General features: G+C 40.4%; 3 protein-coding genes and 1 pseudogene across 6 annotated transcripts; 2 read left to right on the top strand and 2 right to left on the bottom strand.

Moving 5' to 3' along the window:
* Positions 1–66: 66 nt before the first annotated feature.
* Positions 67–2,162, top strand: LOC146478771 (ragulator complex protein LAMTOR4 homolog pseudogene; annotated as a pseudogene).
* A 1,421-nt stretch (positions 2,163–3,583) lies between these two features.
* On the bottom strand, positions 3,584–5,231 carry LOC146478770 (uncharacterized). Its single transcript, XM_085112376.1, has one exon. The coding sequence runs from the start codon at positions 5,229–5,231 to the stop codon at positions 3,813–3,815; it is 1,419 nt and encodes a 472-aa protein (XP_084968502.1). The 3' UTR covers positions 3,584–3,812.
* A 75-nt stretch (positions 5,232–5,306) lies between these two features.
* Positions 5,307–8,798, top strand: LOC146478769 (COP9 signalosome complex subunit 2). 4 transcript variants are annotated; one of them, XM_085112377.1, is made up of 4 exons: positions 5,307–5,409; positions 5,608–5,643; positions 6,068–6,111; positions 6,751–8,798. In XM_085112377.1, the coding sequence occupies exon 4, from the start codon at positions 6,763–6,765 to the stop codon at positions 8,092–8,094; it is 1,332 nt and encodes a 443-aa protein (XP_084968503.1). In that variant the 5' UTR covers positions 5,307–5,409; positions 5,608–5,643; positions 6,068–6,111; positions 6,751–6,762; the 3' UTR covers positions 8,095–8,798. The 4 variants fall into 4 exon arrangements, with proteins under 4 accessions (XP_084968503.1, XP_084968505.1, XP_084968506.1 ...); XM_085112378.1 differs by having other exon boundaries at positions 5,331–5,413; XM_085112379.1 differs by lacking the exon at positions 5,608–5,643 and having other exon boundaries at positions 5,308–5,409.
* Positions 8,799–8,891: 93 nt separating this feature from the next.
* On the bottom strand, positions 8,892–24,176 carry LOC146478768 (E3 ubiquitin-protein ligase TRIM9-like). The gene is made up of 15 exons (XM_085112370.1): positions 23,653–24,176; positions 21,483–21,823; positions 21,138–21,233; positions 19,852–20,085; positions 16,964–17,120; positions 16,356–16,652; positions 15,573–15,806; positions 14,739–15,050; positions 13,832–14,125; positions 13,289–13,477; positions 12,475–12,819; positions 11,860–12,165; positions 11,196–11,384; positions 10,291–10,500; positions 8,892–9,736 (listed from the first exon to the last, which is right to left on the bottom strand). The coding sequence occupies exons 1-15, from the start codon at positions 23,960–23,962 to the stop codon at positions 9,600–9,602; spliced, it is 3,651 nt and encodes a 1,216-aa protein (XP_084968496.1). The 5' UTR covers positions 23,963–24,176; the 3' UTR covers positions 8,892–9,599.
* Between the last annotated feature and the right edge of the window lie 669 nt (positions 24,177–24,845).

The raw sequence follows: 24,845 nt of genomic DNA, 5'->3' as shown, positions 1-24,845 counted from the left end.
TGACCAATATTGAAAGGCATCATGGGATAGTAAAAACAATCCTGTTCCCAGATCCCTCTCAAATATTGTTGCAAAATGGAACAAGGTTTGGAAAAATGTCCGGATGTTCAAGGATATCTTGTGACAAATTCTGATGGAGCTGTGCTTTCTTCTTCCGGGGAGCTTGAGAATGATGAAAACGTTGCTGGAGCCATAACCAAGATGCTACAGACAGCAACCAAGATTCCAATCTCCGGGGGAGGGGAGAAGACTCAAACCTTTAACAGATTGTCTGTGTATTTTGGGGAATTCACCCTCATGGCCACAGTGTCAAATCAGAGAATACTTGTCGTCAAGAGGTCCCTGAAGAAGGAGAGTGAATAGGCAAAGGATGAACGTCATAACCAGATAAAAACATTGGATAGAAAAGAAAGGTGGATTGAAAACAAAATGCAGAATTTTAAAAACAATAATTTATTGATGATGGAGAAGATGGACTCGACAATGAAAGTTCCACTGATATCAACTGATGGTTTGGAGCCAAACCCCAAAAGATTCTAGTGCCCATGTTGTGGGGGTGGGAGGGGGGGTGGTGGAGGAAGGGTTCCATAGAACTTCCTGTTTCTTTTACACACTTTTCTTCTTGGCAGATCTCATTTCAGTGCACTCTTGCTACTTTAAAAAATACTGAACAATACTTCTGTTCCTATTTGTTCCAGTATTCCACCTTATAACAAGTTTTCAATGCAAGAGTGCTCATCTTATTTCAATTTTTTTCTCAAAGTTCTTTTGCTACTTATTGGAAAAGTTTAAGTTGGATAATAAATCTTTTAGATGTTTTGGTGTGTAGTACGAGTATCCCTGTAAGTTTTTTTCTCCTTGTTTGTATCATTGTAAAAAAAAAAAAAAATAGAGAGAGATACTTCACACCATGACATGTAATAAGATATATGTCTCCCAGGGTAATATTCGTCCCATCACCCAACTTTTTTTTTTCATTTCACCCTCTGTTCCTCCCCATTGCCCTCTCCTCCTCCCCCCCCCCCCCCCCCCCCACACACACACACACACACACAAATGTACCAATAAGAGCTACATTGTGAAACCTTTTGGTCATCATCCACCAAGATTCCAGTGGTGATGAAGAATAGTTCAGTGATCAGGAAACAGTTGGATATTTTAACTTCAAGCAACAGATATGGCTAAAAGTGCATCATTCACAACTCTCAATAGGAGAGAGGTTTGGGCTCACCTGTACCATTCGCAACATCTTACATGATTGGTTGAGAGGACAAAAGAAGAAACAACAGAGCAATGTTCCCATCCCTAAAAAACTATGCAGCTGCAAGTTATAAGGGTCCAGTGAAAATAGAGCTTATGAAGGGTGTGGGTCTATTATTTGAGAGGGGTGACTACATAGCTTTTTCCTCTCTGGTAGTTTCTTCTTGATGAAGATGGCAGTTATTTCAACAAGTCAGTATTTTAAATGGCTAAAGAACCTGGGATTGAGATTTGTAAAAGGAAAAATATCCACACCTCTTTAAAGGCTTTAGAGCAAGGAGTAGAGAGTGTGTCTGTTTGAATTTTTGTCAGGGCCAGTAACTATATTTATAAATGAAGTCAATGGACATTGTATGAAATGTTTCCCAGCAATAACTATTATTCAAACACTTTTCTGGACAAGAACATGGCATTAATTTATTCTTGATCTTAAGATACTCAAAAATCACATGTGAGATTGGCTGAGCTGGGTATCGCCATCTTATGTTGAATTTCACTGACTAGATATTTTGGCCTTGTTTTTCTCGAAAACTAAGCATAAACCAGTAAAAAACTAAGGGTGTTTTTTTTTGGGAGAATCCAAAAACAGATTTGTGATCTCAGATTATTCGGATCATGCCGCATCAAAGGAACCGGCGAATCCACTCTGGGAGTGGATTCATCGGTTCCTTTGATGCACCACGATCCAAATGATCTGAGATAGCAAATCCGTTTTTGGATTCTCCCAAAAAAATGTATCCCTAACAGTTGTGTTTTCTGACAAATTGAAGCCCACATGCAAAAATTACACACTTGAGCAAAACAAAAAATCAGTCTAAAATTTGACATAAGATGGTTATGCCCTCAACCCTTCAGCTTTTTGTCCTGGGTTTGAATATTAGTAAAGTTATGATTGACGATTCCTTTAAATAATACCAACAAATTTATCACTTTCTTTGCTTAGTTCCATTGTGATCATGAAATCATCTTCCTATTTTTATTACTATTAATATTTGATGAGGAAAGTTTTTTCCTTTTAGGATCTGATTTCAGTTTTTTAAGAGAATAATACCACCTGTTCATGCAAAACTCTTAAACAGGATGTCAACGGGTGGTTTGTCCTTTCCAAACAAAGAATGCGTTTTATTCTTTCAACTAAAAATAATTCCATTTTCCCAATTTGTGCCTTAACAAAGAGCTATTTCTACACACGATCCTGTCCTCTTCGCTGTTCCCAGAATTAAGGTCATATCATGTTTCTGTCACCAACTGGCTTTCATTTCTCCCAGACCACCCCCAAACCTCTTTCTTTTTCAAGAGACAAGTCTGTTTTGGAAGCTCATACACAGTTTGTTGACTATGCATTGTGTTATATAGTTGACTATCCCTCCCAACAGTTGCCTGATGTTGATGTGAATTAAGTTCCCTGTGTTGAACAAAGAAACAGGTTCTGTCTGGTGACCATAGAAGTGTTCATATGAAGTAGACTTGTATGGCTTGCAAGGAGTTTGGTGAAAAATTGTAGAATTTCGTTGTAATTATAGCTTGTTTCTACTTATCATTACAACTTGAATATTCATATGTGCAGTCTATGCCACAAACATGTTTAAATACCAAAGTGACTTCTGGTTTGAATGAGAACATCTATGTTCTACAAAATAACCCTTCATAAAGAAGGTTTACTTAACCTCTTTATTGTCCAAGAGCTGAACATGTTATTTCCTGACACAATTTCACTGCATTTTCTTGCAGATAATTGAGGAGAATTTTAAAAAATTGTTAATAAGCAGATACATGTAAAATCTTGTTTGTGTACTGTGAAAAAGATCTGAACTGACATTGCAGATAATGTTTCACTGAAGATCAGTTTTTTAAGGTCCAACCGAAACAATAAAAAAGATGGCCATTGTGACGGCACAAAGATGCTTTTAATGTGTATTCCTGATAGTAGCAGCTATCTAAACATACATCAAAGTTTACCTGTTCCAGAGCAAAAACTCATCATTAACCAGCAGCATTATCTGCATAATAAAACATGTTATTTACATATGTGATGAAAAGGTTGCAGGTGGCCAGAATATCATGGCCAAAAGTGAAAAGGTTGCTCTAAATTTGTCATTTTTACAAACCACCTCACATTAATATTGGAGAACCTTTAATTTGTAACATTGAACAATAATTTTTTACATGTTGCTATTATATTCAATAAGGCATTTTTTTAGCAATGTTCTGAATACAAAACATTCCCTGTTTGCAAATTACAATTTATAATTTTTCATATTTTGGCACAAAATTTTACAGGTGAAAATTTTAGCATTTTAAATAAATTTTGATTTCTTTAAAAAACAAACCACTAAAGAGTGAAACATTTTATAACCTTGTATGTGGGAATTGATTTTGTTCATTACGTGTTTTGAAAGCCTGCTAACAGTTCAAAACCCACAGAAAATGAAAAACATTTCTTGTTTCTAAACAGCTTTAAATCAAACAAAGAAAACTTTTGGTCATAATCTCTTCGAAACTAGCAGGTTAAATTGAAAGGAAAGCCGATAGGAAGGTTTTTTTTCCGCTTTCTACATGTGAACCTTACAGTCCGGAAACTTTTCTTTAAAAGCCTTTATGCTTTCATGTGAAATACAAAAACAGTCAGTTATATCAAGTGTTTCTAAACAAGGAAGCGAGTCTCCGATCTCCAACAGCTGGTCTTCCTCGAAAACAATGTCTGTAAAAGAAATGTCCAAATTCCACAAGCAATCTAGATAATCGAAACACGGTTTAAGCCCCTCGTATGTCAGCTTACTACATCCGCTAATGCATAAAGATGCAAGATCCACATTGAAGCAAATCGTTTTTAGCCCTTCGTCCGTGATATCTGCGAATCCTAACCCCAGAGATCGAAAATCATCGCCGGCATAATTCGCTATCACGCAAGCTGAATTGTCGGTAATACCTGTCTCAAGACTGTTTGAGTTATGCACAATGAGCTTTGAAAGCTTTTCACATCGGTTCATCACCGCATACACTCCAACATCTGTAACTTCGCTGAACTCTAGAGACAAATCTTCTAAGCTGGGCAAATTAGTCGCGATTACAACCAAAGAAACATCTGTGATGACCCCATTTGAAATGTTCAAACGTTTTAAATTTCGGCATGATTGAGCGATTGTACAAACCCCAAAATCGGTTATACCGCGGATTTTATCGCAGTAATCAACGACGAACGATTCCAGCTTTTGGCATCTTTCTGCCAAAACAGCCAGCCCTCTATCCGTCACCAGACATTGGTTGTACCTCAAGGTCAGCTTTCTTAGTTTACTGCAACCATTCGCCAAAACATGAACCATTTTATCGGTCAATACATCGTCAGAACTGCGTTGATTCTTGTCGAGAGGCGCATCGTACACCATAAGTTTTTCAAGCTGAGGGCATCCAGTTGAAATTGCCTTGATGGTATTTTCCGTGACAGCAGTAGAAGAAGCGTACAGCTTTCTTATTCCAGGGTTATTTTCCACCAAGCTTACCAGAGCTTTAGCAGAAATATTCCTCAAAAGAAGAGAAACCGTTTCGAGAACGTTACAATTTCGCGCCAAAGCGAAAATACCAGTATCCGTGATAAAATGGCAGTCGGTTAGGAACAGTTTCCTCAGGTTTGGACAGTTCAAAGAAATATGTACCAGGGAATCATCTTTAAGACCAGGGCAGTCCACCAAGTTAACACTTGAAATCAGATTAGTCTTGTGAGGTATGAGTCTTGCGATCGTTTCATCTACCATCTTCGAAGTGTGCTCCGTTCGAATGTGGACAGATTTCCACAAGCTTGGGTCGTAACAGAGACGGTGCCATCTTGTACAAACTCTAGTGCTTCGTACGAGCAGAGGATAGTCGAGATAAGATAGAATTTGAATAATAACAGAGTCCGGTAGAGACGTGAAGCTGGCCATCTTCTCGATTCTTTGTTTTACTTTGATTTTGTCTTTCCGTTTTTGTTTCATTGATTTTCCCGCGCATTGTTCTCAGCCTCATTTACGGGTAGCCTCGATATTACGTTTGTTCCCAATCCTCCATCCGTTTCATTCCACATGGATGAGTGGTTGAGATTGAGTCAGCTTTGTTGAGCAACGAGGAAATTTCACGAGGATTTCGTCTGTTAGAGCCATTCAACTTTAAATTGTGAGTAAGTTGCCTGTTTTAAACGTACATTTATACTATACAACGTTAAAATATGATGAATTGCATTTCCCAACCATCTTTCGGGACAGAATTGTGGTGTTGAGAGGCCGTTAATCTGAATTCAAAATTTTAAACCTTTGATGTTTGGTAAGTACATATTAAAACACGACTTAATGATTCTTTCGTTGCATTATCCAGGTTTCATGGCTTGCTTTTCTGTTTAACTCTCTCACGGTAAGTGCGTGCTAATTAAATTTCGAGCAAAAACAACTTCATTATTTCCCGAATAAATGGCGACCGAAACTGACCAAACCCTCCCTTCCCATTGTGCTTTTCGGTCGTTTAAGAACAGCAGAAGATTTCTGTTTTTAAGAGCTGACAGTTAATAAATTAACAGCTGTTGTAAGATATGTTTTTCTCAGCTATGAAGTTGATTCAGCTGTGTCCGATTTTGTTGTTGTTGTTTTTTCCTTTCTACTACAGTGTACACAATTCTATAAAACTCTCCTAGTGTGATGAAGTGCATTATTTCAACCATCTTTCGGGACAGAAGTATAATGTTGAAATGCATAATCTGAACTTGAGAGTACTGAATTTAACGCCTTTCTTTTTAGTGAATGTTGCAGATTTTTCTGATATGCATTTTTTCATTTCACAGTAATTTTATCACAGACGTAAAAGATCACATACAAGGTCCACACAGTAAGTACACTTAACATTTTGCATAGTTTATTCAGTTTTTATGTTAAGAAAGAATGGTTTAACCTCTCCTTTACATTAGAATGATGTAGACCTAAAACTTTCTCATAACAAATTGCCATTGGGGTGGGGGACTAAACAAGAGAGGGAGGGGTGGGTTGATAGACTTGCTTCATGGTAATTAGGAATGAAATATGTTAACAAATGAATGATCCAGTGTATGTTAAAGTGTTAAAGTGAACCCATGAATTTCCTACTGAGCATTAGCCCTGAAAAGGAAATGGCAGATTGCATGAGGCAAAGAAAAAATCTCCGACCTTGTTGGGAATTGAACCCACGACCTCCAGATTTGATTGTCGGTTACTCTACCGACTGAGCTGCAAGGTCAGATGGGAGCAAGTCAGGTGTGATAATGGCAGTAATTGCGGCAATGTGAATGTGAAGGGTACAAATAAAAGTTGTACCGCTAGCACTTAGGACACTGATGATTTGGAAATAAATAAGTTAGTCTGATGGAGTAGTGGACTGCCAAAAGTCTAGGAGATCTTTAGTGAGAATATTCTTTCTAGAAGTCTCCGTCTTATAAAGGCATTTGAAGAGAATTTAAAGCTTTGCCCTGAAGGTTCAAATTCCTTGTTGCAGCTTCCTCCCAAAATGTCTGACATGGATGATGACTTTATGTGTGATGACGAAGAAGACTATGATTTGGAGTACTCAGAAGATAGCGCCTCAGAGCCAGATGTGGATTTAGAAAACCAATACTACAATTCAAAAGCCCTAAAGGAAGATGATCCTAATGCCTCATTACAGAGCTTCCAGAAAGTCTTGGATCTGGAGACAGAGAAGGGAGAGTGGGGTTTCAAAGCCCTGAAGCAGATGATCAAAATCAACTTTAAACTGGGCAATTATGATGAGATGATGACCAGGTACCAGCAGCTGCTGACTTACATCAAAAGTGCTGTCACACGTAACCACTCTGAGAAGTCTATCAACTCCATTTTGGATTACATCTCCACTTCAAAACAGATGGAGCTGCTGCAGAATTTTTATGAGACAACCCTGGAGGCTCTAAAAGATGCCAAGAATGACAGGCTATGGTTCAAGACCAACACAAAGCTTGGCAAGTTGTACTTTGACAGGGGAGAGTTCACCAAACTAGCAAAGATCCTGAAACAGCTCCACCAATCTTGCCAGACTGATGAGGGGGAAGATGATCTAAAGAAGGGTACACAGCTACTGGAAATCTATGCTTTAGAGATTCAGATGTATACTGCACAGAAGAACAACAAGAAGCTCAAAGCTTTGTATGAACAGTCTCTCCACATCAAGTCTGCTATTCCACATCCGCTAATCATGGGAGTTATTAGAGAATGTGGTGGAAAGATGCATTTGCGAGAAGGGGACTATGAAAAAGCCCACACTGATTTCTTTGAAGCTTTTAAGAATTATGATGAGTCTGGCAGTGGGAGACGTACCACATGCTTGAAGTATCTTGTGTTGGCCAACATGCTTATGAAGTCTGGGATTAATCCATTTGATTCACAGGAAGCAAAACCCTACAAAAACGACCCCGAAATCCTAGCCATGACCAATCTTGTCAGTGCTTATCAGAATGACGACATAAACGAATTTGAAAAAATTCTGAAAACCAACCGGAAGAACATTATGGATGATCCTTTCATACGAGAGCACATAGAGGACTTGTTACGTAACATAAGGACACAGGTGCTCATTAAGCTGATCAAACCATACACAAGGATTCACATTCCATTTATTTCCAAGGAGTTGAACATTGATACAGAAGAGGTGGAAAGCCTACTTGTGTCCTGTATACTTGACAATACAATCCATGGACGCATTGATCAAGTCAATCAACTTCTGGAGCTCAACAGAACATCACAAAGTGTCGACAGATTTGCTGGGTTAGACAGATGGACCACTCAGTTAAATTCCCTTCACACGGCAGTTGTTAACAAGATTGCATAACCTACGACAGCTGCAAGAATCTCAACAAAGCAAGCATAAAAGCAGACAGCTTGATGCATGTTTCCTTTAACAGTGTCAGTTTCCCATAAGGAAAGAATCAATATGAACAAAGCCCACTAAGAAAATCTGGGCCATCAGTCAATATTTTTGCTGACCCTTGCAATAGTACAGTTTCCTGGTTTCTAGTGATTTGAGGTTTAAGAATACTTGAACTAAAATTTACCGTTATTTTCCATGGCTGCTTTGCTTGAGAATTTTGTGAAGATATTGTAAAGTGAAATGTATCTTAAAAAGTGAAATAAAGTCACGAACCTTGTTTTCCAAGTACAAGGTGCATCACTGCATCCAAAAAACCATTTTAGAAGTTATCCCACAAGCAACCTGTTTTTAAATATTGGTGTGTTTGCTTTGAAGTGAATGTTACTTCTGTCCACAATGAGCTAATATCATTGAAATTTTCTATAATTATTCAAGAATAATCCATTGTTGTTTTGTAGTATATTGTTTGATCCACTGGCAGTTTCTTGTTCGCTGCACAAGTTGCTGGCAGGCTTGAGTTTTGCAAAAAAAAAAATGTATAAATTAACAGGCTCGTCATGGGTAAAGTTGCATGAGATGTAGAAGTACAGTAAAAATCAAGACTGATGTATTTGCACTTTTATAATCTTGTTGTTAGATGAATAAACACAAACGCATTAACAGCTTCTCACTGTGTGAATTAGTCTGGTTTTGTTTGGAATTGCTCACAAGGCATGTTCAAGGATTTTTTTTGCTTGGGCACCAAGAAAAAGCCAGAATTTCTCCGGACCTACTTAACTGACAGAAAAGAAAAGCAAAAGCGAGGCTGTCGCTTAAGAAAAATTTCAAGTAGCCCACATGGTCAAAAGGCGAGAAGTTAGGTGCGCAACATATGACATGTTAGGTGCTGCTGCAAAATAAATTCGGCACGCAAAGCATTTTCTTGGGCGCCCCAGGCTGCAGGGCTCCTGTTAGGACTTAAACCTTGTGTTTCATGGATTATCCTGAGAACTAGCTCAGCAGGTTGGGTTTTTATGAGAGTTCCTTTGTCCCCCTCCCCCAACCCTAATTTCTTCATGGGTCGTAAACGGTGGTCCTAACTCAAAAGATTCGTGCAAGCCCAACCAAGTAAGCATACTATCAAGGCCTCTGTATTGGACTTGCTTTTAGGGCAGACTCGTTACTTGCGTGTCAAACTGGGTTGGGTTCCACAAATGTATATTATGATACAAGTACAGCTACAAATACTAGGACAGACAACAAGTGGTAGGATTGTAGCGTCTGAGGTTTGGGAGGCACTTATATTCATAAGGCCTATTGTATTGCATAATAATTGGCTCCATTCTACATGTATACTTTATACAGAGTGTAACAACTGAAATTTATCAAATTCTCTTGTCGCTTCCTTGTGCTTTACTTATCACAAATACAACACCAATCAAAGCATGAAGCAAATCTGTAGTGTTAAGCAATCGTGTGACCCCCTTTTAGCTGTCGTACGATTCTCCAGTGTGAACGGTAAGCTTGACGTTTGTCCCATATAAGCTCAGAGCAGGGTAGAACTCTCCTGATATCCCCACAAACGTTGGTCCATTTGGCCTGGATGGATCGGTCAGGAGCTTACCTGTTGAGATGAAAATGACATTGTATTTTACCCAATGCCCCTCGGGCATGAAACTAGATTACCAGTTCCCCAAACACACTTTTGGTCTGGGTGGATCGCCTTTGTGGCAACGCGTGTTGCAAGATTTTGAGGATAGATAAAAAACCAGCAACACTAGTGTTGCCCCAGATAATTGTTCCGTTAAAAGTTGCCAACATAGTACGCGAGCAACTTTTAACGCAACATTACTGCGTTAAAAAACCTTGAGTGTAACATCACTATGAGGTATAGATTTTGCCAGCCGGTATTAGCCATGCGTGTTTTGACTGCGCACGCTGATCCGGATAAGTAGGAAAGGTTATCTGAATTAGGCCAAAACATTTGTATGAAAAAATCAAATGATCCTAGTCTGAAATGCTAGGGTAAGGATTTGAGGCTCCGGACCGCTCACTGCTTCCTGCACCCAAAGCCAAAGGGGGATGACCCAGGGGTGACAGACACCTCTGAAATAGCACCAATTCACCCTCCCCCCACCAATCATCCTCTTATCTATCTAAGTAATCTACTGTTCTTACCGTTTAAGTACAGACTCAGAAAGTGTTCATCCAAGTTCAAAAGCACCCCGATATTAGCGTGAGTGAGTTCTTTAGATGGCCTCTTGATCTGAATTCGGTTTTTTGTGTTTGAGCACGAAGCGTTCGGATGTTCGTTGATTTGCACCGCGTAAGAATCAGAATCCTCTCCTAAAATGGGATCCTCGATGGCCTGGCGAGCGATTCCCACACCTGTACAACAGAATAGAATGGAAAAGCTCTCTGTAGCAAGAAGGTGAAGTTTTTACCAGCCTAGTAACAAAAAATCAATCCTGAACATTTGTGTGATAGCCTACCGCAAATAGCCTGGTGATTTTTATTAAACGCGAGTGCAAAGCTTTACCATCGCACTTTACAAGCTATGCTTTTCATTGCGAATCTTTGGTGTCAACAATTATGCAAGAGAGTTGATAACGTAGTGGCAGTCATTAGCCCTTCGTAGAGCGAATGGGATTGGATTCGCTCTGACGAAGGGCTAACGCTCGAAACGTCAGCACTCGAATCTCTTTACGGTGGCCAATTCACCCTTATCAACTCTGTTGATAAACCAATCATTCGTTTCCACTCCCCACCGACGCAGCAGCACAGTTTCTTTAGGAACTAAGCCCTTATGCTTTTCGTTGCACGAATTCGCTAGATTAGTCACTAGACCTAATCTCACAAAATAATTTGCCCGAACCCATTTATTCACCTGGGTAAGGACATGACACAACGCATGCGCGATATGTAGTCCAGCAAGATAAAGACTACGTCACAAACGCTCCACTTCAAAACCAACGACTTGAACAATAGAGGGTGTACTTGTGAGACGATACTTTCCAACCCAGTTGTTTAAACACAGACTGTTTCTTATTCATTAATATGGAGCACAGTCTGCATTTACTCACCAATAATGGAGAGCTTATTATGAGAGCTGAATTCATCCACGTGCACTCTCCAGTAATGACAGGCAGAGTCTAGCTTCACATTCCCCAGAATAAACGTGTACATGGGGCTCTTGAGACTCACGGTGCAGTTCTCGTTTGTTAGCTCCAGGTCATGATTCGCTGATGATGGATCCAGCTGAAAGTACAGTCCTAGTAAAGGGAATAGTGAGTGTACTGTGAGTGTAGCCTGCGAATACAGCTTATTCGCAGGCTACTGTGAGTGGGGCTATCGTCACTTATGACCAGACAGAATATTACGTAAAATATTGCACTTAACGGTACAGGTAATGCTCAATGCATTGCATGGTGTATCCACGCTGTATCAACATTCTGTCCATTCACAATACCTATCAAGAATGTGAAACAGCTTTTCCTTGACTTACTAATCTTGGATCTTCCCTTCTACGAAGTTCTGCCACTCCCTAAGATTGTCACATTCCCGTCTAATTCCGAACTACCCAACACCTCATGATTCAAGTGCGTAACCTTCCTAATTGCTGGCGAATAGGCTTGTGTATCGACTCCGCAACTGCGTAAGAAATTATACCCTCATAATTCGTTCTTCCCCTCCTTCACCCTCTTTATATTTCATTAAAGTTGCGTAGTATTCCTAGAAATCGAACACCTTTTGGAGTAGACATTACAAGTTCCTCGCTTGGCGTTCCGTCACCAGTTGGGTTAACACCAAGCACGCGCGAAATGATCTTGACACTGTAAGGGACGCTGTACAACGCGTATTCACGCGCGGATCCCTCGTAAAGTCGTTTAAACTTGCGATCTTTCTTCCTTCTTGTCGCAAACTCGGAGGTTTTCACCATGTCCACCTCAAGCACGTAATAATCTATACAGCTCTTTGTTTCTGGAGGCAGCCAACCAAGCAGAACTGTAGTGTTGTTCACTTTGCATCTAGCTTTGTTGAACACCGGAGGGTCTGAAAGAAGAAGGTGATAAGATATTAGTGAGTTAATAAGAATGTTAACTTTGGATGTAATTGAATTTGCTTAAATACTCAATGGCCAGGATGGAGGATTCTCGAGAACGCAAGTAGGATAACTCTCTTATTAAAAAAAAACAAGAACTGTTGCTAGATCTTACTTCATTTTGCAAAAATTACCAGAAGACGATTTAACAGTCGCTATTTCTCGGGCATGGCATAATGACTGATGGTCACTTAGCCAATCAAAACTCAGAAATTACATTATCCAATGATGTCCAGCTCTTTTAATCTAAAACTGCATACCTGGTGGTGAAGGTGTTGCTATTCCAGTAACCATACTCATCTCCACCTTGGAGCCATAAAGGCACAGGCCCGCACACACCTCCCCGCTAAGCCCCTTGAAGCTAGGACCCTTCGGGCGACTGATGTCCGTTTGAAGCTCTCCGTCAAGATAAATGTTAAGGAACTGGTTGCTCAAATCCAGTAAAACTCCAAAGATGCTTTCTTTTAGGTCTTTTGCCTTTCTTTTTATCTGGATCTTGTGTTTGGAGTTTTCAGTCCGGGCTGTCGTACCTTCAAACACCTGAAGAGCGTACGAGCTGGAAGTGTTCCCGAGGATTGAGTCTTGTGAAGTTTTCTTGGTCACACCTGCAATGGTAGGGAAACTGATAAAAAGGTTTGCAAAATCGAGAAATTTTGTCGTCTGACTATTTACGCTCGTTAATTATTGGTTCAAGAGACTGAAACATGCAGCGAGTAGTTTAGTAGATCAGATGTTTTATTGTCAGCCAAGCAGACGTAAAGTCGAGATTAAGCGCTTGGCACGGTTTTATACCTGTTTTCTAGTTTTTGCCCCACCGGTTGCATGTTTTCCCGCGCTTAGCGCCGGTTGCATGTTTTTCCCGCGCTTGGCACCGGTTGCATGTTTTCCCGCGCTTGGCACCGGTTGCATGTTTTTCCCGCGCTTAGCACCAGTTGCATGTTTTCCCGCGCTTAGCACCGATTGCATGTTTTCCCGCGCTAGCACCAGTTGCATGTTTTCCCGCAAATTGTCTTTCGACAACTGTTTGGAAACTAGGCAGTCCAGCAAACTGTTCCACAAATCACAATAACTCACCTACTGCTATAAAAGAGTTTTCTCCTTTGAAGCTATCGATGTTGATCGTCCAAAAGTGGCGGCCATCAGCAAGGAACGCTGTTCCAAAGGCGTTAGCATGCACCATGTTGGTCTGCTTCACTGTGAGATTGCCGCGAGACAGACGAAGAGATTCGTGCAGTGAATCTTTGTCCAACTTGAAAATAACGCCTAAAATTGCAATACAAACAGGTAATTACAATCAGTAATACAAGATAAAATAGGCGCATACAACTTACGCACCTCCAGAGAAAACAAGATAATCGTGATTAGACATATAAGAAAATAGTCTGGGATGATTTGATGTCAACCAAATTAATTTATTTATTTCAGATTTATTAAATTTTGTCATTCAATAAATTCAAATCTCTTAGGAATCATAAAGCCTTATTAAATGAGGATTTCCCTATAAGTACATCAAAATTAACGCTGCAAAGTAGAATTCCAAAGAAGGGAGAATAAGTTAGCCCTTTTAGTGTAACCCAAATGCTTCCCAAACATAATTAATGTACAACTTTGAAGCACCTTTTTCAGTTGAAAGTGACACCTCGTCGCTTGGTTCGCTTTCTCCAGCGGTATTTAGCGCCTTAACACGCGCGAGAACCGTGACATTGTAATCCAGTCCTCTGAGTGTGTATTTTGTGCGCGGTCCTTGGTACACTTTGGTAAAGGTACGCTCCTGGTGGATGTGTCCCTCCCGGTCCAAGGTGTCAATCTCTACAATGTAGCAATCTACATAGCAGTTTTCCGGGGGAGACCACACTAGGTTGATTCTGGTGTTCTCGACGCTACATTCTTCAAGATGGATCACAGGTGGACCTGAGAATGAACAAAAAGAAACAATTAACATGGTTCCTTCTTTGAACAGAGAATGCCACATTAAAAACAATTTCACCTTCTGTCGAAAGGAGTAAAGTGTTAATTTTGCTTCTTTGGTTCAACTATTGGTGATCTTCGATATTTGTGTTTCAAACGAGTAAAAGAACAAGATTTTTACAGTTATTATAATCCGACACAAATTAAAAGTGATCTGAGATCAAGAAAAAAGCAAAGTTCTGACACTGGTGTTAATTTGTACATTTTGTTGGACTTTCCTTCGCGTCCTGATGGCTTGTTTCTCTATTCTGATGAGAAAGTACTTGGCCCTGTCGTTCCTTTCATTTCCTTTCACGAAAGTTTAAAGTAAAACCACCCCAACATACTTATAAAAACTATCCTCAAGGATGAGCCTTTCAAAATTAAGTCATTCATTGGCAGCTGTAAGAAAAACCAAATGATAAAAGGCCCTTTGAATTTCGAACCATTATCTTTGTGATACCTGTGCAAATTTTCTACCAACTGAGCTCTTTTGCAGCTGCTCAATTTACTACACGACTTCTGCGAAGCAAATGAGAACGTAATTATGCAACGTTAGCCATATTCGATCTCTTACCAGTGCACTTGGTCGGTTTTTCCAATCCAGTCTGTAAACTTAACTGCACGCTACTCCCAAACACACTAAAAGCCGGTCTAACCGGACCAACGACCCCCACCAGGGAGGGTCCCCCGGGGCGGCTGTCGTCTGTTTGTAGCCTTCCATTCCAGTATATGTTCATTATTTGTTGTTCCAAATCCAACAGGACAGATATGTTGCTTCCTTTGATCTCCTTTGCTTTCTGCTTCATCTGAAGGCGGTTATGGGAATTTTCGCACCACATGGCGGTATTCTCAAAAATTTGCAAGGCGAAGGAATTTGCGTCATTACCTTAATATAGAAAGAAACATAAAATAATATGAAATGCATGTTTTCTTCCGCCAAATAGCAAAAAACTACGTGCAACGTTCAATTTATTACTTGAAGACGAGAATTTTATGTGAGTTGTTATCAACGAAACAAACAGCATTTTGCAACAATCTAAATAAAACTGACAACCTCTTGAAGTGTTCTCATAACAGTAAACCAACTTCCAGTTTAGGACTCCAACCCTCTTTTGTATGACACACTCCAATTGGGCACTTTTTACCTTATGATAATCTTTTTAATAAGCGGGGCTCTTGTTGACTAGGTTACGAGACCTGTTGCCCCGGGAGGCTGTTGTACCCTTTTAAACTTTGTGCCCCGCCAGTAAGAAAATAATATGGACCGGTCTTATGTCACCTCGGAAGACAATAGACCATCTTTCTTCCTTCAGCAGATATACTTTTTGACAAATCGAAATGCTCGCAGCCTGGTGATATTGGAGGAAACAAACGTAAACGAATTTTTCTTTCTATTATATAATCTCACCTATCGGTGCTCCGTCTTTCTGCTCCTTAGCAACACCAACGGCCACGAATCCATTATTGTTAGCTCCAAGAAACTGGTCAATCCTGATTTTCCAGTAATGGCAACCGTTTGACAAGGTCACGTGGCCTATTACACTTGCACTCACTGGACTTGTCAGTTTGGCCACGGAAAGGTCACGTGAGAATATTAGTTCTCGTTTGGAACAAGAAGAGGGATCAAGCGTGAAATGGAGACCTGTGGAAATGTGTGTGCGTTGAGCGGATAATGGGAAAGTGAAAGAAATAGTAACGATAAGTAGGCGAAAATCAACACTGCAAAGCACTGTTTCTGAGGACAGGGTCATTTTGTATCGTATCGCTTTTCTATCGGGACATTTTTCTAAGTGATTTAGACAACTTTAAAAAAGATTGCAAAATGTCATTTTCGTAATTGGTTTATCCTCTTCTCTGATTGTTCGCCATTGCAAGCAATCTTATTCCTCATGGCTTATGTCGACCACCACTTGCGTTCTTCTGCCTCAGTTAGCTACCACTTTGACTTAGAGCGAGTTCTTTCGCTCTTTACGGCGCCCAACGTTCACGTAAACTCGAAAACGAAAAAAAACCCCACTGATTTCTTTTAACGTAATGTTGAGAGTCAAACATTACCTCAGTGAAGGGATGTTTAATAGATTCCATAAACTCAAATTATTAATGTCTGAACTGCATCCATAACAATAATAACGGCATCTGCTTTTACACGAGTAAGATCAAGAGTATAACAATAATTTCTCCCAATACTTACCTTTCTCGGTATAAACGGTAATATCCTGACTAAAAGGCCCTTCCCCAGCCCTGTTGGAGGCTCGGACCCTGGCTGTGACTCTAGCGCTGTAGTGAAGGCACTCCAAATTGTACTTGCAGGCTGTCCCTAGAGACAGCTTCACTGTCTCACGCTGTTCTTTTTCGCTAGGGGCTTGGGTGGGTGAATAAATATCGGCCTCTAGTTGATAATCGTCTACCGCGCTTGGCGGCGGATTCCAGAATAACTGGACTGTCCGGTTTGTGGCTTTGCATTGAGACAAGATGAAACTGGGACTGTCTGGAAATCAAATTTAGGCTAGTGTTTAAAAACATTTCTAAAGGCTGGAATAAATGGATCAGTCCTTCAATGTGTTAAACCTTAGGAATTTTACTAAAGTAACCTTATTTCGTAAACAAGACTCGAAAAATAAAAGCAAAAAATACTATTTGAACGGAATGAAATCTGGAAACAGGCGCCATTTCCAAGGAACGAAAGAAATACATAATCCTAAAACCATATTAGTAAGGAAAAGTGGAGAATTTTCTAGCGCCTACGCCAAGAGAAGTACCGATCATTTCCATCAGCTGGATATAAACACGCATGCGTACCTGGTGTTTGAAGCCACGTGACTTTTTTGAGGACTTTTCTTTCCCACGAAGTGTCCACCGCCATATGATCAAATGTCGGTGTGATGGAGGAGGCACTGGGGAGAGCTCTGATTGTTTCTAGCATAAGATTCAATCTCGTCTTCAGAGAGCTGGCCGTCTGCAAGATAACAATGTTTATTATTCATTCGATGAAAGCAGTCAGTGAGAAAGTTACCGTTTGATACCTCTTTTCCTGCAGAGGCCTCTTTCGCGCTCGAGCGGAGACAAATGAAGAGAGTGAAATAATGAGGAGCGCAGAGATCGAGCGGAGATAAATAAGGGACTGGAGAGAGTGAAAAAGCGCTTCCCTATTTTCTCCATTTCCGACTTTCCTTCCTTCTTTATTTTATTAAGGGGCCTTTGTGGAGGAGAGAGGTTTGATCTTGGACACCTTAGGGTTGCAATCCTCCCTGTGCGTAAATGTATTTATCGATGTTATATTTTCAAGGGAACGCGTTTAATGTGCAGACAGACAGACAGGCAGCCTTTATTTCAGCACGATTAAAATTAAAGCTCTGCAGCTTGTGGGCTCGTGCAAAGTAATAAGAATAAAAAATATATACACAGTAAAATCCTCACACCCTTAATTCTATTTTAAATTCCCTATATATAATTAATGCAGAATTGGCTTAAAGTCTATGAGTAGTACACAATAACCGTCGACAATTTGACAAAGACATAAAAAGGGACATGAATGAAACGCTTCTTTCCCTAAGATGTCTTCGGGCGACTTGCCAGCCTTAATATCAAAATGGTTGAAAAAGAGAGAAAAATACAGCCGATAGCGGTACCTCTGGACACTTCGCCGGAGCGTTGTACCATGACGATGCACCGCGAGATTTCGGCCCGCGGTTCGCTTATGCCAGCCGGAGATGGTTCCGTGATGCTTTCCGATACCTTGTCCCCGACAAGACAGTGAGGAAGAGAAAAGTCGGCCCCTAGACCATATGAGGCAGATCCCTTTCGTAGGCACCTCAGTTCCACCTTACTGACTTAAACTGAGATTCAGCCATGTATATATATGACAATATAGTCATTTTGTCTTCCATGTGGTACGTTTGGAGCCGTTTGAGCATGCGCACGGGCAAAAACGATATAATGATAGAAGGACGGCTTATGGTCAAACGACCTGTAGTCTTGGAGGTACCGCTAGTCTTGGACTCCTTTTACCCTATTTCGTTCTTACAATTTTAATTGCCGTTTTCGCGAAAACGATTGCTCCTTCGATGGATTGTTGACATTGTTAAGGGAATCAGGTCGTCACTCGAAGAGCTCTGTGAAAGCCTTTGCTATTTTTCTGTTTTTGGCTATTAAGTCAACACTTATTACCGTGCCATGCAATGAAAATGTGCCACGTTTGATGCCTCTTAATGTTTGGTGACATCAATCCTAACCCTGGACCGGTTTCTGCTTCGACTGCTGCTAAGATCAATTGTCTCGTGATGAATGCCAGAAGCTTAAAAAGTAATCGCAAAGATAGCACAACAAACTGACAATCCGTGTGTAACCTCCATCGCTTCCAGGACCTGGTGTACGCCGAAAACTCTGACGTTATATGCGTGAACGAGACATGGTTGAACCCAAATATCAGCAACTCTAAAATATTGCATGCTGACTTTACAATATTTAGGAGAGATCGGTCTGATCGAGGTGTTGGTGGAGTTCTTATCGCAATCAAAACAGCCTCCTTCAAAGCTCTCAAAGAATTTAAACCTGAATCGGAAGCCGAGCTCCAACAGCTTGAGATCCTTTTTGCCGAAATTACTATGCTTACTGGTCAAAGAATTTTATTCTGTTTTTGCTATGCGCCACCCAATGAAGACCCAAGTTGGATGGATGTATTCGATAATTTTCTGCATGAAGTTTGTGACCAGTTCGACAATATGGTAATTTCAGATGACTTTAATTTGCCAGACATCCTCTGGGACTCTATTGACAGCGCATCGGGTGTTAACGAACTAGCCTTTATTGAAACCCTTCACGACCACCTCTTGACATGCACACTCAATAAAAATCCCCGTGGCAACAACATACTTGACCTTGTAATCACGACCGTGCCGAACCGTGTCAATGTAACCGATATATTGTCTCCAAAAGATACGGAGGTTTTTACAGACCATAGCGTCATTATTTTCCAGTTTAACGCTGTTATAAAATCCCCACCAAAAACCCTGAGATTTGTTTACGATTAGGCAAAAGGCGACTTTGAGGGTCTACATACGGCTCTGTCAGCAATTAACCTCTCTTTGATCATAGCCAATTACGATATAAATCACGGACTGGCATCAATGGAAAGATACGTTTCTTGCAGCGGTCTCTGACTATATACAGACCAAGAGGCTTGAAGGACGGAATCCCCCCATACCTTGGATGTCTGGTGCCATACTTAATTTGATCAAGAAAAAGCAATCTATAACAGTAAGCTGAAACTATCTCGCTCGAGCCACCTAAGGGAGAAGTTAAAAAACTTGCGCAAAAAAGTTACTGGCTAGTTGACAGACATCACACTGGCTGGGATTTTCATTTCTTAAAAGACTTGCTCGTAGGCAGTGGAAAGCGGGTATTTTTTCCCAGGAACGTTAATTAGTAACCAAGGTTGACGTAGGGACACTCAGCTAGTGTTTAGCGCAACATGCGATTAATTTTCTCTTAAAAGGGTCGTTGGGTACTTCTGAATCATTACTTTTTTTCTCTATTGACACCTTAATTCACCTACCCATCCCCTTGTGACAAAATGTGTTGACATTCCTTACTTATAAGAAGATGTAGCGGAGTTATCTTCTTTAAGAGCCTCCCGTGTAAACCCAGGTAACCCATCCCTTGCAACAAAACGCGTTCACACTGCTTACCTGAAGGAATGTAGCGGGGTTATCCTCCTTTAGAGCTTCTTGTGTCAACTCAGCCAATCCATCCCCCTGCAATAACACGTGTTCGCACTGATGCATAGCGCCATTCAATTCGCCCAGTTTCTCCTGATATTCATCACCGACTCGCTTGAGGAGCTCAACTTTCTTTTTCTCCACGATGGAAATCAACGAATCGCATTCCTTTTTCACGTGAGCCTCCACGTCACATCCAGATTTCTGAAAATTCATAGCGAGTGAAAAGTTTTCGGTAAAGCCTGCGACGTTATAGCCTCCCACGCAGCCGTTTTTAGTGGACTCGAATTACCTCCTCCCCACAAACTGGGGGAGGAGGTAATTCGAGTCCCCTAAAAACGACTGCGTGGAAGGCTAGCGACGTTAGTGATGATTTGTTCTAAGCTGAAACCTCTGATACATAGCCGACATTTTTTCCTGGATTGTGTGACGCAAAACGTTTGATAACATGAATGTTGGACCTGGAAGGGAGGGGATGGTGGTGTATAGCCCAGAATTTTGGATGCAGCTGTACATTCCCCGCTCCCTCCCAGAAATAGTTCTCTCTTATAAGGCTATACAGAAATGTGCCGTCCCAATGCGTTACTTTGATCTGAAGATTTGCTCAATCTTTTAAAGGCTCAAATCTGAAAACGTAACTCCATTCAGGGCTCAGGCATGAATGATGGATAGTGAAAATTACCTACTTAAATTGTTAAATGAGTAAGGGCTTATTCTAATTTCATTCTATTTCCTTGGCTTCGCCAGGTACAAATTAAATAAATACGAATCCAGAAAAAAATAATAAATAAAATAATACGTGACTATATGTGGTTGCATAAAGATACGTTTCTGCACCCCAACCGAAAAATGTTTAGGAGTATCCGACAGGCCCGGGTGCAGCCGAAAATATAAAACGTTAACTATGTTCGGACTAAAATGTACTCCTGGAGATACCCTTGAGTAGTTGGGTGGGGCAGTATACGAACCATAGCTCAACTCTAAGGGTACTTCAAACAGCAATGGCTAATGTTTCAAATCCTAGATTTAGTCCTTTTCAGACCAAAGAAAGAAAATATACCCTTTTTCAAAATTGTTTAGAGAGAATACTCTTTAAACACAGGAAAATTCAAAATCAGCATACCCAGTTTGGACAATATCAAACCTAAACAGCCCAAAGCTATGGCCTATATTTAGGACGACCCACTTTTGTATGATATGGGTTTTATCACATGGCAAAATCCTACCATGCGATTCTCTCGCCTGTATTTCCTTACCTTTGCAATAGCACACATCCCCTCTAAGGACTGCAGTGTCTTTTGAACGTGATAATTTTTTCTTGTTAGCGTTCCCAAACTTCGAGCCAGTTCTTCCTGGAAAAAAAATTAAAATTGTGTCATGAAGAACAATAATCGTTAAATGTAAACTCAAAAGAAGAATACTCGAAAAATGACGAAAATCTCTTTGACATAATACCGACTTATTCATTCGTTTTGTCGCGTTATTCCCGTTCCCCACACGATTCTCGCGCGCACGCACGTGAGTCTTCTGTGCGCGCGTAATTTTCTCTAACTATAGCTCCACTACCCACGATCCTTTTGTAGTGAAAATATTTCAGTCACCTTGGCTTTCCTAAACACCGGATCCAACAGCTCCACGTTATGCTCCTTATGATGTCCATACTCCTTGCACAAGTAACACACTGGCGCCTTGCAATCAACACAGTACAGAGCTAGCTTCTCTTCCTTGTGAAGCTGACATTGCAGGCTCTCCTCTTTGCGCTTCACTGGCCTTGCCACTGCAGGGCCTATAGTGTGACCAGCCAATGGGCCCTTACTGGGATGACACGTATCAAAACAGGTCCCACAGTACAGGAAGTCGCATTCATTGCACGCGAGAGTGGCCTTTTGAGGTAAGTAGTCTTCACAGAACTGACACAGAAGAGGCTCCTCTGGTGCTTCACCTGCGATACAAGTAGCGGTATTAACAATGTCTTACGATTGTTTGTGGAAAACAACAGTAAGTAATTTCCTTTTGAGTGTTTTTCATGCTGCTGGAGCAATCAATATCTATTGTACCAAGACACGTGGCAATTCTGAGTGCGCATTTGTAAACCACTCGTTCATTTCTTGAGGAGGAAAGAAATGGGTTTTTGAGACAGTCGATCGCAAAACGAGCGCTTTATGTGTGCGTGTATAGCGCGCATCAGGAAAGAGAGGTTTTAATAGATAATTGTCATCTTTCGCGCGTGGAATACTTTGTACCGAGCGCATTGGCTCCCATAAAGCTTGCATTTGGTTGGCCAGCACTGGCAGAGGAGAGTGTACATTCCGGAGCCGATTCTATGCATTCAGTTTGAGGAAATCCTTAATTCTTTTTATGAGATTTTCATTAAAAAAAAAAAGAAAATGTAGGTAAACATGGTACTCGCATTGCATCGATTTTGAAAATGACTCTCGCATAAGCCTTAACAGGAGCCGTAATCCTGATTATGGCTCCCGTGGCCTTAATTATTGCTGCAAAAGTAAGGGACAGCCATCCCACAGCCTCGCGCGTTGGCTTCGTATGCTTTTCGTTAAAAACGAATCTTTGTTAGAGGAAAGAAATACTTCCCGCAAGTTTTCTTTTCAGTTGCGAACAACCAGCTTTAATTGTCTTCAAACATCTGTTGTTCTTCCACAACTTTGATACACAAAACATCATTCCCACACATGTACAATTGAAAATTTGCCAACTCGTTCAGCTGGGATCATTTACAGGGATTGCCAATGACCAGAATTATGCGTAGTAGCAGGCATCTTATTGTAATCTTTTCATTTTTTAGTTTCATGTGAACGATGAAGACAAGACGAAGGCAATTACGGTAATTAGAACTAACAATGGCAAGAACTAGAAGAGATTCCAACAATTTTGCTTTGTTCTTTCTATCAAAATGAGGCATTTTACAAATAAAACTCGCTCATTAATGTGTCAATTTATAATAAAACAACATAACATTTTTTGTACTAATAAATAATTAACAACAACAAAAAATAACAATAAGATTTTGTGGCTTCAATAAGTACGTTAATAATGATATAACAACATAAGCCCGGCTTGCAATGAGACTTGTTTCTCTACAGATACGAATTTATTTTCAAAATCATTTCCACCGAAATTTAATAATATGTATATTTTTTGTACGTCCGTCTCATTTCTGATTTATTTCGACTAGAGGAATTGAAAACGGTGATGTGTTTGTAAATGTCCAAAGAAACCATTTAAATCAAAATAAAAAACACTTGTACTTAAATTGCGATGTATGGGAACGTTTGACGAAAACCACTGTTACTTAAACTCATCGAGAAACAGTAAGAGTAGATGAGAGACGATGAGTTATCGTTCTCGATGACCTCCAACTGTTATGTACTCGCGCCTTCGTCTTCTCTCCTGCGCTCAGTGCTTTTGAACTCTTCTACTATTTTCTCTTAACCCAGGTCTAACAGGTTTCACATTTACGATAGTTGCAGTGCTGAAAATGCTTCAACAACAAGTTCCTTTACTTGCCTAATGTAGCCCAATTTATGAACGGAAATAAATGAAAGTAAAACGCTTATTTTTCACTTCTATTTGCTTCAAAGTACAGTCGGTTGATCAACTCAAAGCATTAGATTTCCCCAGCTGAGCTTTCGGTCAAACTACCAGTTTTGTTGCTTATAAGTTGTCAAAACCTCTTTAGTAGGTCGATGTAATTATTTCAGCCGCAGTTGAGATATTTATTTTACATGTGTAACATGACAATCTTAATAATACCTGGTGCTTTCCTCTCTTCCTTAAATCTCTCAATCACATTTTCCAGAATCAGATTTCTCGCCAGTCCGTCCACTCCTCGCGGGTCAATCGGTATTTTCCGTCGACACGTCGGGCATTTTACATCCGGATCCAAATGAGATTTGTACTCGGCACCTCGATTTTCCTTCACCCATTTGGCCCACGCTTTTGGAGCGCCATGAGGTTCCAAGATTTTTCTTGCGCATGGAGTGCATAGGTTATGCGAACAAGGAAGAACTACTGGTCTTTGAAACAGTTCCAGACAAACTGGACATGTTAACTCGACCTCCATTGCTAAAGAATTGCGGGCATGATACAGTGGATATTGTTTTGAGATGCGATAGTAACCTTGGTAGCAAAGGGGATTGAGCTCATCGTGGAACACGTGCACATATCGTGCGCATTTGACGCGCGTGTTGACACGAGGATCCACAAGTGTTGGACACTACGAAGAATTTGGAAAATATTCACCAAATTTCCCAGCGTCCAAATGTCTGGTGATGAACCTCAGATCAAATCAAATGAAGGTAAATATATTAAACATACATTTTGAACTGAAGAAAGATCTTCAAATCAAATCAACCTGGTGGTTAACCAAAATGTAAGAAAGGCTGGATTCACTCATCGGTTGACTAAATTTTGACACATAATGAGACCTAATGATAACGTACGGTTTTCGATAATTCTCCCTCGACTCAGATAGGTAATAAGCCGCGGTAACAAAGTTTATTGTATAGATGAAGTTGTCCGCGCTGAAAAGGAGTATTCTGATTGGTTCCCTGAGCAGTCGAAATTTTCCTATATGGACCGCTAAGATGGACCGCTTGCGTTAAAACGTACGTTTGAAAGGAGAAACGTTTTTCAATTTTAACAAAAAACAAAGCAAAAATGTTTCAAACTAAGCTTTTGAAGTAGTAGGAACTGTTCAAAACAAGCCGGAGTTTTTACTTTCTTGAAATTTTCCCGCACTGCTTGAAGAAAGCAACAAGCAGGAAAGTCTATACAATAAATACCTTATTGAACTAGCGTGAGGTCTGCATCGGTAAATAATTGCTAAGAACTCGACCAATATTTTTTCAATTCGGACCTCACGCTAGTTTAATAACATATATGTAATGCACGCACTTGTTAAGGTAAAATAGTTGAAGTGATTGGCATCACTTCAACTATTTTAC

Source organism: Pavona decussata, unplaced genomic scaffold (assembly GCF_977016875.1).
Source record: "Pavona decussata unplaced genomic scaffold, jaPavDecu1.1 SCAFFOLD_64, whole genome shotgun sequence".
In the NCBI taxonomy this organism is placed as follows: domain Eukaryota; kingdom Metazoa; phylum Cnidaria; class Anthozoa; order Scleractinia; family Agariciidae; genus Pavona; species Pavona decussata.
This window is presented reverse-complemented; position numbering and strand designations above follow the sequence as displayed.

Excerpts from the sequence above, each read along its gene's own strand:
- LOC146478770 (XM_085112376.1), bottom strand. The coding sequence starts at position 5,231 with ATGAAACAAAAACGGAAAGACAAAATCAAAGTAAAACAAAGAATCGAG.
- LOC146478769 (XM_085112377.1), top strand. The coding sequence starts at position 6,763 with ATGTCTGACATGGATGATGACTTTATGTGTGATGACGAAGAAGACTAT.
- LOC146478768 (XM_085112370.1), bottom strand. The coding sequence starts at position 23,962 with ATGGAGGTCGAGTTAACATGTCCAGTTTGTCTGGAACTGTTTCAAAGA. Across the intron at positions 17,121-19,851 it reads ACCCCGCTACATTCCTTCAG|ACGGCCAGCTCTCTGAAGAC; the intron begins GTAAGCAGTGTG and ends GTTATCTTGCAG. Across the intron at positions 11,385-11,859 it reads TGTAATGTCTACTCCAAAAG|GACTGTACTTTCAGCTGGAT; the intron begins GTGTTCGATTTC and ends TCCCTTTACTAG.